The sequence below is a fragment of the Podarcis gaigeae genome, assembly GCF_964106915.1.
Source record: "Podarcis gaigeae genome assembly, chromosome: 12".
NCBI classification, from domain to species: Eukaryota; Metazoa; Chordata; class Lepidosauria; order Squamata; family Lacertidae; genus Podarcis; species Podarcis gaigeae.
In genome coordinates this window covers 6,892,141-6,905,532 of record NC_139688.1, presented here as the reverse complement: position 1 = coordinate 6,905,532, position 13,392 = coordinate 6,892,141, and the positions used below count along the sequence as shown (strand labels likewise).

Below are 13,392 nucleotides of genomic sequence, written 5' to 3'. Positions count from 1 at the left end.
TTCCCCCAGAATGTCTGCTTTATATACATTATTTACACAATGGGCCCCACGTGATTGGCTAATTCCGGGATTCACCTGTAGGCCAATCAGGTTGCGGATTCACTTCCACCTAGAGCTGGATTGGGTGGCTCCTGGATCCTATTGTTCTAGGATCAATCAGACTGCTGCATTCTGGATCCTATTGTTCTAGGGCCAATCAGACTGCTGCATTCTGGATCCTATTGTTCTAGGGCCAATCAGACTGCTGCATTCTGGATCCTATTGTTCTAGGACCAATCTGACTGCTGCATTCTGGATCCTATTGTTCTAGGGCCAATCAGACTGCTGCATTCTGGATCCTATTGTTCTAGGACCAATCTGACTGCTGCATTCTGGATCCTATTTTTCTAGGGCCGATCAGACTGCTGCATTCTGAATCCTATTCTAGGGCCAATCAGACTGCTGCATTCTGGATCCTATTGTTCTAGGGCCAATCAGACTGCTGCATTCTGGATCCTATTCAACTCAGTACATAACAAAATGAAAAACAAATAAATAGAAGAAATAGAGAAACAACCAAGGTTGTTATTTTGTGGAATGTTAAGATGGAGAAAGGGATGGTGAGGAAGGAAACTTCCAAAAGTAGCAACTGGGTGGAAACTGAAGTATCACAAGGCTTGTTTGCATGTGATACTTTTAAGTAAAAACACTCATTGAAGTTTTTTTGAGGGGGAGTGCAGAGCAGAGATATTAATGAAAAATTAAAAAATTTAAATTGTAAGACATTTGTGCACATATGAATATATCAATTATATCATTGGTGTTCACAGAGCTTGCAGACTCCCTCATGAACCATAATCCCCAGATTCCTTTTCTTTTTAAAAAAACTTTCTAGCATTTGTAATAACTCAAGTTGTTTAATGTGGCAGCGCCTACACTTTGGAACGCCCTGCCTATTGAGATCAAGCAGCTTGCCTTCACTGCGCTTTTTTCAGCACCTGCTAAAAACATTCTTGCATAGAGGAGGCCCATTGACAAATTGCAGCACCGGGTGGAAAGACCGGGCAAAGTTGTTGCAGTATGCACAGCTGTAATCTTCCTCCAAAAAAAGGAGGCAGGGTGGCCAAAAGCAGGAGGAGAAGAAAGAGTAACTGAAGAGAGAACGCCATTCACAGTACACGGGGCAGGAAGCCACAGGTCTTGGGAGCAGCTGGGCTGGCACTACCCCTGACTTGCCCTCTAATATCAATGCCACTTTGGCTCCAAGGTGTTCCTTCCACCAGCCTTGTTTTTATATGTGCAAGGTTTCTTTGGTCGCTGAGGACAGCCTGCCGAGTCCAGTTTGTTCACATCCTGCAGAAATGCACTTGTGTCTGGCTTTCCAGACACAGAGATCCAGCGCCGAGTGCCTTCTGGCGGTTCCCTCATTGCGAGAAGTGAGGTTACAGGGAACCAGACAGGGGGCCTTCTCGGTAGTGGCGCCCGCCCTGTGGAACGCCCTCCCATCAGATGGGAAGGAAATAAGTAGCTATCTTGTCTTTAAAAGACATCTGAAGGCAGCCACGTTTAGGGAAGTTTTTAATATTTAATGCTGTATTGTTTTTAACACTCGATTGGGAGCCGCCCAGAGTGGCTGGGGAAACTCAGCCAGATGGGCGGGATATAAATAAATTATTATTATTATTATTATTATTATTATTATTATTATTATTATTCCATGTGAGACCTTTAAATCACTTGAGACACTTTCCAGAAGCTGCTTCAGTTTCTTCCCAATAACGTGGACCTTCTCGTGAGCATAATCTCCTCCGCCTGATTTGACCAGCGAGTGAGTGGAAATCTCCTTCAGAGTGTTGACTTGCGGCTGCCGTTCCAGAAGCTCTGTCCCCAGTTGCATTAATTCTCTTCGGCCAAGGTGGAGAGGACCATTTGTCATTCTGCTCTCCACCCTGGTCAAATAGAAAGGCTTGCTCCATGGACCCACCACACGCGTGTCAGGTTACAGGGGAGTCTGTAACCTGAAGTGTCTGTAACCCCAGGAGTTTGTAACCCGAGGTACCACTTTACAGCTAATATGTGAATCACAAAGATGCAGCTCAAAGCAGGAACATAAATTGCTACATGGTGCAAATGGCTACACGTAACACAGGTTCCCAACATGCATGCTAACACAATGTAACAGATCACTGTGAGAAACCACACCGAATCAGCAAAATTGCCAGTGCTTATTGCACATGTGTATTAAACATAAAATGAAGTCATGATGTACATGACTGGTGAAAACTGGAATCCTTTGTTTGAAACTTTATAAAAACCATTGCTTAAACCATTGGGTGTGGTTGCAGTTCTGCGGAATGATTCGACTGTAACCTATTGCTTTGCAATAAGCATTGGACTCAACTCCTCAAGCTTCTGGGTTGGCATAAACTCAGGAGATAAGTCATTTTTGGCTTACAACAGTGGCACAAACTTTCATGGCCTCTTGCTCACAAAAAGCTCATACCACAATAAACATGTTTCTTAAAGGTGCAAGAATATTTTTTTGCTACACCATTGGTGGAGCTGCCCTTATAGTTTTCCTGAGAGGGCAGATTTTCTGACTTCCGGGACTGTTGGAAGTGAAGCAAACTGCCGCTTCTACACCTACTATTTGATGAAGCTGTTTCAAGTACAATATGGATCGAGTAATGTTATTTTAACTGCTCTGAGTAGGTTGGCAGAGATACAGTAAATAAACACAAAGCTGGAAGTAGTGATTGAAAGCCACCGGTCTACATAGCTGAAGTGCAGGCTAAACATAAAAGCTGAATTACAAAAGACCAGACAGCATTAATTGACATGTAGAGCATTTAATCAAAGAATTGTAAAGTTGAAAATAATATCTAGTATGACCCCCCTACTACAGGAATTTTGGAACCCCCGACAGTCAAGTATATGACTCAACTATTTTCACTGGCACTTACATTTTATAGCAATAGTTCACAGCAGAATGGAAGTGCTTTATGCACAGATGTTCCTGTCAGTTTGTTAAGACTTGGCCCTTTTAAAGAGCAACTTTATTCCTACAGACATATATTGCATAATTCTGCTTAAAACCCTGAGTCGTATTTCCAAAAGCGCTGGCTCAGATGCACTCTCCTTGAACAGGGTAACCCAGTTCCCATGCTCTGATCGGCCTCATCCATCAGCTTGTGGCAAAGGGGAAATTCTATGCCAGCAATGCTCCAATTCAAGCTGCCATTATTTTCTCAGGTTAACAAATATGATAGCATCATGTGGATTGAACATGAAATGACCATTGTTAAGATGCCATACTGAAAGGAGATAGGATGGCTAAATAGTCACGGATGTAGCTAAGAAAGGTTCATTGGCAGAGACCAAGGCAGGGGCTTGGCAGGTAAGTCACACCATCCCTATCTATTGCAGAACAAGCACCATCTATTGAATGAGAATTATGAACAGATTCCTTTAAAAAGTGACCTACAACTTGTAGGCCAGCCTGAGGCTTAAAATTAGAATCTAGGTATTTGGGTATTTATGCCATATTGAACACATCTTCTCACATACCATCATGCTTGTTTCAAGCAGGAGCCAAAAGCTACCAGATAAGCGAGGGTAAGGGTTTTTAGGTAGCTGCAGCAACTATCAAATGCTAGCTGCTATAGTCACCTGGAGGCTTCTCGGCACTTGATGTCACATTCATTGGCTCCTGTGATATCTGGTGAACACACTCTTTCCCAGCGCCCCAGAAGTTTCCATAGTTGCATGCACCTCTATGGAACAACACACCACCACCTAACTTGTGCATGAAAGGTATTGCACAAGCATTAAAAGTTGTGGAAGTGTCTCTGCGATTTTATATCTTAAATTGAATTTTTTTCTAAAGTGGCTTAAATCCTTTCCCCCTCCTAACTAACCACAAAGGCAAATTATGCAATAGGACTCTGATTCAACATCTTTGAACTTCTTATTTGAAAAGCAAATCCACAATTTTGGTAGGGTTTTATGAGCTGCAACTAGAGTTCTGTAAATTTAAACCAACATTTGTTTCCTCTAATTAACAGCAGCAACGGGCTGCGGAGAATAAACCAGCAGTCAATGAATTCTAATTTTAAAGTATTTGCAACCCTAGTGATAAACAGAAACATGTTTGTAGAAGAAAATTACACAGCGCTTCACTGTTGGGATTTTCACGGTGGCAACAGTTATTCTCTTTAATGTTATTCCGTATATCATAGATTAATATAATTCCTTATGTCATACATTGTTACATTTTTTATATTGATAAATTATAATAAATACTTTTATCACACCCCAAAAGCTGCTGTGCAGTTCTGTAAAAACACTGGGTTGTATCCAACATTAGTTATGCTTATAGCATACCCACTGAGATTAATGGACCCAAGTGAATCATGACCATTCACTTCAATAGGTCTGCTCCAAGTTTGATGATTGGAAACAATCCAGTGTTGCCCAAAGTAGTAATGGCACCATTCAGAAATCTCTCCGTAGCTACAGCACACTTCTCATCACTCTAATTAAATAATAAATCACTATTAATCATACTGCACACGTTTTTTTCTCCATCAGCAACTTCCCCATCTCAGACCTCTTCCAACTGCAGCAAGAGCAGCTGCTGCAAGAGAGAAACCCAAAGAGCTGTTCAATCATTTCTTTTTCTTTTGACTAGGAAGTTGTGACTGTTCTGAGGGTGAATCACCACCAAGGGCAGGGATTCTCAGCTTGCTTGGAGCTGGAGCAAGGCACAGCTTTGAAATACACTCTCCACGTGCAAATCTGTACGCTGGCTGTTGCAATGGGAAGCCAGCACAAGTAGACAGAAGCTTCCGTAAATGTGGTACTACTTTAGGAGGCTAACATGTGAATCGAGGTTTTAGCAACGTTCCCTGTTTATCCGTTTGCTTTGTAACATGAAAAACCTTAATATAAACTTTTTTCTTTTTGGTAAAAGTGGCCTGGGGTTTTAAGAACTCAGTTCCACTTTCACATATTGTACAGAACCTTTCTGGAAGGAAGGCATGGATAAAAGTGAAGGTTGTTTGGCTAATTTAGAAAAATATATATATAGTCCTAATAGGAAACCTAATAGAGCCAATGCAAACTTACTTTAGTCTTCCCTGCTGACCAATGTAAAAAATGAGTGCAACTGGCCAGGAAGCCCTCCTTGACAAGCTACACTGAAATGAATTAAGCTGTGTAACATGAATTGATCCATCGTGAAAAGGAAACACCATAATTCTGGATGAACTGTATGTAAGCTCTTTGGGCATCTTCAAGACACAAAGCAGAGGATCCGCAGCGCAAAGCTCCTCTACTTATTGGCAGGCTTGGGCCACCATTTTGGGATGGAGGCAGTGACTCTCACATGCGAATCTCCTGATATTTTTAGATGCAGCGGTTCATTTATGTTAGCCAACCGCAGTAATGCCATTCCAAGTTCATCTACTCCAGCACGGTACTTTCCGGCCGGCTTTCCTGATTCCAATACAATTTCAGTTCCTTCAGGGATGCTCTCGGAAGACATGGGAGTTGAAAGCTGTATGGGCAAAAGGCGTTTACGGATGACACCCATATGATGGGTCCTAGCTGTTAACTCCTGGCCGATGTAACAGCCTTTGGTAAAACTGATGCCATTCATGTAAGTCAAGTTGGATTCCAAAGGGAGGGCTATTCCAGAAGGGAGGTCTTTAATTCCTTCTGGGACACCTGGAAAAGGGAGAAAATAAAGAGGTAAGTGTTGAACAACACTCATACCTTGAGTAGGAGTTTGAATGGCACTTGGTGCTGCTACTGGTGAGTAGCTAAGTGGATTATGGGGTAAAACATTATGATCCAATTCCTAAAGACGATAAGTCAGTGGGAACAGCACCTTCGTTCTGGCACCTGCACTGATTCTCAACTGGTTCTACACACAACAGATTTCTAACAATGCTTGTCCTTAGGTTACTATCACTTCCTCTGCCAGTCACTGTAGGTATGATCCTATTGTGGGCTGGATACTATTTACCAGTGAGTACTGAACGGCAGTATTTTCAATTACAACCTGTTGTTATCTCTTGATGGCCCATCTGCTTTGAGTGCTTCAGCCTTCCCAAATGTGGAATGTTTATTGGAAGCTTGTAAAGTAGAAGATCAGCAACTTAGGGAAGACTGGGACAGGAAATTAGAATGAACTACACAATAGAGAAAATGAATACAGGTCTTTATTAAAAGAAGAACATATACAGTGGTGCCCCGCAAGACGAATGCCTCGCTAAACGAAAAACCCGCAAGACGAAAGGGTTTTCCAATTTTTAGCGGCTTCGCAAGACGAATTTCCCTATGGGCTTGCTTCGCAAGACGAAAGCCCATAGGGAAATCTCTGGGGACAGCGGGGAAACGCAGCACGCCTTCTCCTCTGTTCCCGGACCTGTCCTAAGGCTTCGCTGCTGCCCGCCAGCATTTTAAGATCGCCCTGGGACAGCGGAGAAGTCTCCGCTGCCCCGGGAAGGCAGGCGGGGGGAAGCAAAGACTTTCGCCCCCCGCCGGCCTTCAGAAGAGGTCAGGGGACAGACTGTCCCCGGACCTGGTCTGAAGGCGGTTTCCATAGGAACGCATTGATTGATTTTCAATGCATTCCTATGGGAAACCGTGCTTCGCAAGACGAAAAACTCGCAAGACGAAAAGACTTGCGGAACGAATTAATTTCGTCTTGCGAGGCACCACTGTACCTTCCCAACTTCAGAACTGCTTGTTCATGAGAATGTTACCGAACTCCCTTCAGGCCTTTCCAACAATTTCTCTGTTTGCCAGAAAAGCAGATCTTTTCTGGGACATAGAATCATAGAACTGGAAGGGACTCAAAAGGGTCCTCTAGTCCAGGCATCCCCAAACTCGGCCCTCCAGATGTTTTTGGGACTACAACTCCCATCATCCCTAGCTAACAGGACCAGTGGTCAGGGATGGTGGGAATTGTAGTCCCAAAGCATCTGGAGGGCTGAGTTGGGGGGTGCCTGCTCTAGTCCAACCCCCTGCAATGCAGGAATCTCAGCTAAAGCATCCATGGCTTCACTGAACATGGTCCTCCTTCATGGCGAAGATACTTCTGTTCTGTGTGAACCAGTACTGAGGGACACCACGCCCTCCAGAATAACAGCTGAAGAAATAGCTAAATTGTCTTTTGTTCACATTTATGCCATGATAGTGATTATTTCCAAAATAATGTGTTTATTTGGAAAGTACATGAGGTCATGAATGAAGCTGTGTTTCCTTTGAATCCAGAGACTCACAATTCTTTTTTTAAAATTATGTTTTGGAGAACTGGCGATTATGGAAATTGTGCACAAATACCAGCAGATCACCACCAAGGAGGTTCACACAATTTACATTAAATTCTATATGGGCCAGGGTAAGAACAAATCGGATCCAAATTTAGCAAGCTGTCACCACTACCCCACACTCAAGCGTCAGTCTCAATGTCAGCTTAATTGTTTACAAACATTCCATTCACAAGGTGGATAGCTGATGAATGTCACTTTAAATACAGTGGTGCCCCGCAAGACGAATGCCTCGCAAGAAGGAAAACCCACTAGACAAAAGGGTTTTCCGTTTTGGAGGTGCTTCGCAAAACGAATTTCCTATGGGCTTGCTTTGCAAGACGAAAATGTCTTGCGAGTTCCTGCAGGGTTTTTTTCCTCCCCCCCCCCTTTTCCCCAAGCCACTAAGCCGCTTATCAGCTGATCCGCTAAGCCGCTAAACAGCTGATCCGCTAAACCGCTTATCAGCTGATCCGCTAAGCCCACTAAGCCGTTAATAGCGCTAATCCGCTAATGGGCTTGCTTCGCAAGACGAAAAAACCGCAAGACGAAGAGACTCGCGGAAGGGATTCTTTTCGTCTTGCGAGGCACCACTGTAATGTTCAGGAAAGTTGAGTCCTTAGGTTTTGTTTCATCCTATAGGCATGTAGCCATTCCCACCAACAAACTATTTTTACAACTTAGTGGGGAAAAGCCACAGCCCGGTGGTCATATTATGTTGCAATTTATAAAACAAAACTTAAAATCAGATTTGGTATGGTTCTCTCTATGCCCATTACAGGGTTGGCAATGTGGAGAAAGCCTTTCATAATATATATCAGCCTTCCCCAACATGATACCCTCCTAATGTTTTCGACTACAGCTCCCATCATGTAACTTATTGTTTGTAGGTTGCTTTGAGATTCACTTGAATGGGAAGTGGCATCAGTATCCGAACTGATGTTTTGAAGGTGTTATTATTGCTTTATTATATGCTTGCTGCCCTTGGACTCCTTTGGGAGAAGGGGCAAGATATAAACCTAATGTTGGTGGAAGAAGATTGGGAAAAAAATTAAAGTTTATTTACAGAAACATTGTAAAATTAAGGAATGTTAGAAGGATGTTGGAATGAAGTAATGTGGTTTTAGCAGAAATGATATAAAGGATTAGGTAAAAATTTATTTTTTTTAATTGGTGAAAGACGAGAATGTAAAATTACAGTATATTAAGATAAATGATTAGGATAAAAACAAAGCTGGAAAGGATTTGCTGAAATATCTAATTGAACTAGAATACAAAAAAGGGAGGTGTGAGGAGGTCAAGGAAATAAGCAAAGGAAAGAAAGTTATGTAAAGGTTTGAGCTGTTGTTGTTCTTTCTAACTGTATTTTTTCTGTATTTTTTCTATTTTTCTTTTTTTCTTTTTTTCTAATTTTCTTTTTCTAATTTTTAAAATTTGAATAAATATTATTATTTTTTAAAAAAAAGATATAAACTTAATGAATACAATAATAAATACCATAATCATTCAATTGATGCGCTAAGTGTTAATTCTGCAAACCTTCATGTGTTTAGTTATCATTGTGCAATGTCTACATAAAGCCAAACCTCTGCTTCCAGAACAGCTGTTCAAAGATGGGGGCAGTTTTACCTTGTTTATACCTGTGCCTATGATAATCCTTAACGTTCCCAATCTGGCATCCAGGAACAACCTCCAGTGGTTCTGTGCCTTTGCTGGTTATCAGCCTCCAACCCATAACACCCACTCTGGGGTCAGGCGTTGCAACCACTGCTTTGTCGGCACACTGTTGGAGTTTACAAGCCCCCTCCTGAGACAGTTCCTTTGGGATGACAGCCCACAAGGAGAGGTCAAGGCAGGGGGTGATGTTTACTTTCCTCCGGATTTTATACAGTTTCAAATGCTTTTGAAGGGACTCCAAGACGCCGGCATCACACTCCAACAGGATGTGAGGCTCTTCTTGCTGGCTTTTGTGAATTCTGAAAAAGAGCCAAGATCAGGAGAAAACCAGAGTCGTTAATAGGAAGACTTGATCCCAGTCCTCTCCCTTTCCTTTGCTGCAAAGAACCTCAAACTTTATAAAGCTCTTCTTCCTTATATTGTGCCAGATTGTTTCCGGTGGCAGAAAACAAAGCAAATTAAGGCTGCACCTATAGATGCTTACTAAGTACAGTGGTGCCCCACAAGACGAACGCCTCGCAAGACGGAAAACCCGCTAGACGAAAGGGTTTTCCGTTTTGGAGGCGCTTCGCAAAACGAATTTCCCTATGGGCTTGCTTCCTGCAGGTTTTTTTTCCCTGCCCCCCCTTTTTCAAAGCCGCTAACCCGCTTATCAGCTGATCTGCTAAGCTGATAAGCAGCTAAAAGCCGCTAATAGCGCTAATCCGCTAAGCCGTCAATGGGCTTGCTTCGCAAGATGAAAACACCGCTAGACGAAGAGAATCGCGGAACGGATTCTTTTCGTCTTGCGAGGCACCACTGTACCTCTGAGTAAATACGGGTGGAATTCACCAACATGGATGGTTTTAAAAGAAGATTAGACAAACTCATGGAGGAGAGAGCTCTTAATGGCTACTAGCCATGATGGCTATTGCTCTGCCTGGAGGCAGAAATGTTTCCGAATACCAGTTGCTGGACACTATGGGAAAAGAGACTGCTCCTGTGTTCATATTCTGTTCCCTGGTTTCCCACAGGAATCTGCTTGGCCACTGTGAGAACCGCATGCTGGACTAGATGGGCTAGTGCCCTGATCCAGGAGGCTGTCTGTAGACTTTCGCTGTCCCACGCTGCGTACCTTATGCAGCCCTGTGTTTAGAGGGAGGCCAACATAAGCTAGAGACAGTTGCCTGGACGAGTTTTCTTTTATGCTGTCTAAACATTTGTTTTTCAGCAGACAAAGATACTTTACTTAGTGAAGTTCTGTCAGACTCCTTCCCTTCCCCAGGGCTACAACTGTTTTGAACAAAGAAACGGCGACTTGGGCTTTCAGGGATCTCCTGGGTGCTGTGGATTTCCCAATCGCCAAGGCCATGTTAAAAACTAGGCTGTGGGACATAAATCGCCAGGAACTAATCTCAGCTGCGGAGAAAACATGTTCCCCTCTTTATTTTCGACTCTCTTGGGTGCAGGAATTTAGAATAATAGAATCATAGAGTTGGAAGAGACCACAAGGGCCATCGAGTCCAACCCCCTGCCAAGCAGGAAACAACATCAGAGCACTCCTGACATATGGTTGTCAAGCCTCTGCTTAAAGACCTCCCAAGAAGGAGACTCCACCACACTCCTTGGCAGCAAATTCCACTGTCAAACAGCTCTTACTGTCAGGAAGTTCTTCCTAATGTTTAGGTGGAATCTTCTTTCTTGTAGTTTGGAACCATTGCTCCGTGTCCGCTTCTCTGGAGCAGCAGAAAACAACCTTTCTCCCTCCTCTATGTGACATCCTTTTATATATTTGAACATGGCTATCATATCACCCCTTAACCTCCTCTTCTCCAGGCCAAACATGCCCAGCTCCCTTAACCTTAATTATTTACCATTAAGGGCTTTTTCGCTGGCTAGGTTAAATTCTAATCCTTCTAACCTCCTTTGGGGTAGGTTTGAGGGTATGGCAGAAGGAGATAGGCTCTGCCCATGCGATGCCCACCTGGTGGAAACTCTAGCTCACATGGCCCTTAAATGTAAAATGTATGATCTCCACCAACAATTTCTAGACCATCTATGTATTCCAACATGGAAACCAGAGACAGAGGTCATATGCTTCTTATTACAGGGGAGAGACCAGGATCTCACCAAGACAGTAGCTAAGTTCCTCTATTTGATTTTTTTGTCGCTGAACTATGCTACAGGATTCTGCCCTTGCTGGAGACCCACAGAGATGAAATAGATTGCTCGCCTCTTCTTCCCTTTGGCAAATGACTGTACTGTTGAAATGGTGATGAGATCGCACTGGCCTATTCATTCTGAATGTTTGTATGTGATGCCAATAAAGGTTTGATGATGTAAAAGTTTTAAGAAGCAAGAAACAAGCTTTCCTTGGTTGGGCTGAAATCAGAGCTACAAAGTGCTAATGATGAATTAAGATGACAATGATAATGTTTGGCAATCTGCTACACTTCAATAGTTTCTTCTTGTTTGTTGCCTATGTCAGCACAATCTTAACCATATCTATTCAGAAGTAAGTTCTACTGAATTCAATTGGGCTTGCTCACAGGAAAGTGGGGTTAAGAATTGGCCTCCACAGTCACTTACGGACAGATTGTTAAAAATGTGTTTTTGGAAGACAATCTTACTCTTCCACGAGTGATCACCAAAGAAGAAGCATTCATCAGCCTTTGCAATAACTGTTCCTGACTAAAAAATGACAAATATCTGCACTGCTGAAGGCATTTTTTTCATACTGCATAAAATAATACTATACCGTTGTTGCTATTTTATGCATCTTTTTTAAATACAGTGGTGCCCCGCAAGACGAATGCCTCGCAAGACGAAAAACCCGCTAGACGAAAGGGTTTTCCGTTTTTCGAGGCGCTTGGCAAGACGAATTTCCCTATGGGCTTGCTTCGCAAGACGTTTTCGTCTTGCGAGTCTTTTCGCTTTCTCCCCTTTTTCTAAGCCGCTAATAGCCGCTAAGCCGCTTAGCACCGCTAATAGCGCTAATCTGCTAATGAGGGTGCTTCGCAAGACAAAAAAAAGCAAGACGAAGAGACTCGCGGAACAAATTATTTTCGTCTTTCGAGGCACCACTGTATACTGTAAACCGAACCTGTGATTTTCGGATTAAGGGCCGTATATAAATTTATAACTATTATAATAATAATAAAAAAATTAAAACAACAACACTAATTTTTATTATAAATAAAAATAAAAATACACAGCAGCAATTATTATGCCTATGAGGGGCTAGAAAATCGCGTCCCCTACTTTGCATTCACTCATGCACCCAGGCAGATGCAAAGCAGGGAATGCGTCGACTGACCTGTACAGAATGACGTCATAGAGGCACCTCCCCTGGACGTTGAGGGCATGCGCGTAGATGGCGCGAGGCGCGTCCGCAGCCCCGCCCTCCGCCGCCGCCAAACGCGTCACGTCATTGGTCAGCAAGCCCTGGAGGAAGGTCACCGCCTCCGGGCCTTGGAAACGGAGCAGGGCGCGGCTCAGCGGAAAGCAGCCGGCGGTCGCTTCCTCACCTCGTCCGCCGCTCAGCCTCCTTCCTTCGCTGCCGAAGCGCAGCCTGCCAGGGAGGCCCCTCCGCAGCGCTGCGCACGCCCTCACCAGCATGGCGGCCTGAGGAAAAGTGCCGAGGGTAGAGGCGCCGGCCTCCCTACCGCCATATTGTGTGTGGCGGAGAGTCTGAGGGCGGGAAGCGAGGCCGAGTGCGCAGGCGCACAGGCCTCCTTTGCTGCCTTGGGCGCACCCTCCTGGCCGTTCCTTGTTACTGCAGCGTGGAGCGCAGCACCGAGAGGGGGCGGGGCTGTCGCTTCAAACCCCGCCTCCCATTGGCCAAAGCGCTGCTGCTGCTGCTGCTGCTACAATATTGTGCTGCATGTGCTCCATTTGTAGGCAAACTAGAGCCCGGGGGCCAGATCTTTCTAGATCCGGCCCGCGGACGGTGCGGGAAACAGCATGTTTTTATATGAGTGGAATGTGCCCTTTTATTTAAAATGCATCTCTGGGTTATTTGTGGGGTCTGCCTGGTGTTTTTACATGAGTAGAATGTGTGTTTTTATTTAAAATGCATCTCTGGGTTATTGGTGGGGCATAGGAATTCGTTCATATTTTTCCCCAAAATATATTCCAGCCCCCCACAAGGTCTGAGGGACAGTGGACTGAAAAAGTTTGCTGACCCCTGTCCTAAGGTCTCTCTGCACCTCCAGGGAAGCAAACCTTTCCCACTGAGTGAGATGGCGTTACTCCCAAGTAAGCATGCATAGGACTGCAAGCGGATTGGTCGCAACCATTTGGGGAACGTTTCCCTGTACCTGTATGTGCACTAATTCCACACCCTATTCAATCTGCTGGTCTGTCTCCACAGGGAATCAATGAAGCGCTGTACTCAGACACTTTATTCTCTATTCCTACAGTGATAGGTCCAAATTACACA

At 44.0% G+C, this 13,392-nt stretch overlaps 1 protein-coding gene across 1 annotated transcript; it reads right to left on the bottom strand.

Moving 5' to 3' along the window:
- Positions 1–2,808: 2,808 nt before the first annotated feature.
- On the bottom strand, positions 2,809–12,721 carry IBA57 (iron-sulfur cluster assembly factor IBA57). Its single transcript, XM_083704299.1, has 3 exons — positions 12,268–12,721; positions 8,925–9,271; positions 2,809–5,706 (listed from the first exon to the last, which is right to left on the bottom strand). The coding sequence occupies exons 1-3, from the start codon at positions 12,567–12,569 to the stop codon at positions 5,312–5,314; spliced, it is 1,044 nt and encodes a 347-aa protein (XP_083560425.1). The 5' UTR covers positions 12,570–12,721; the 3' UTR covers positions 2,809–5,311.
- Between the last annotated feature and the right edge of the window lie 671 nt (positions 12,722–13,392).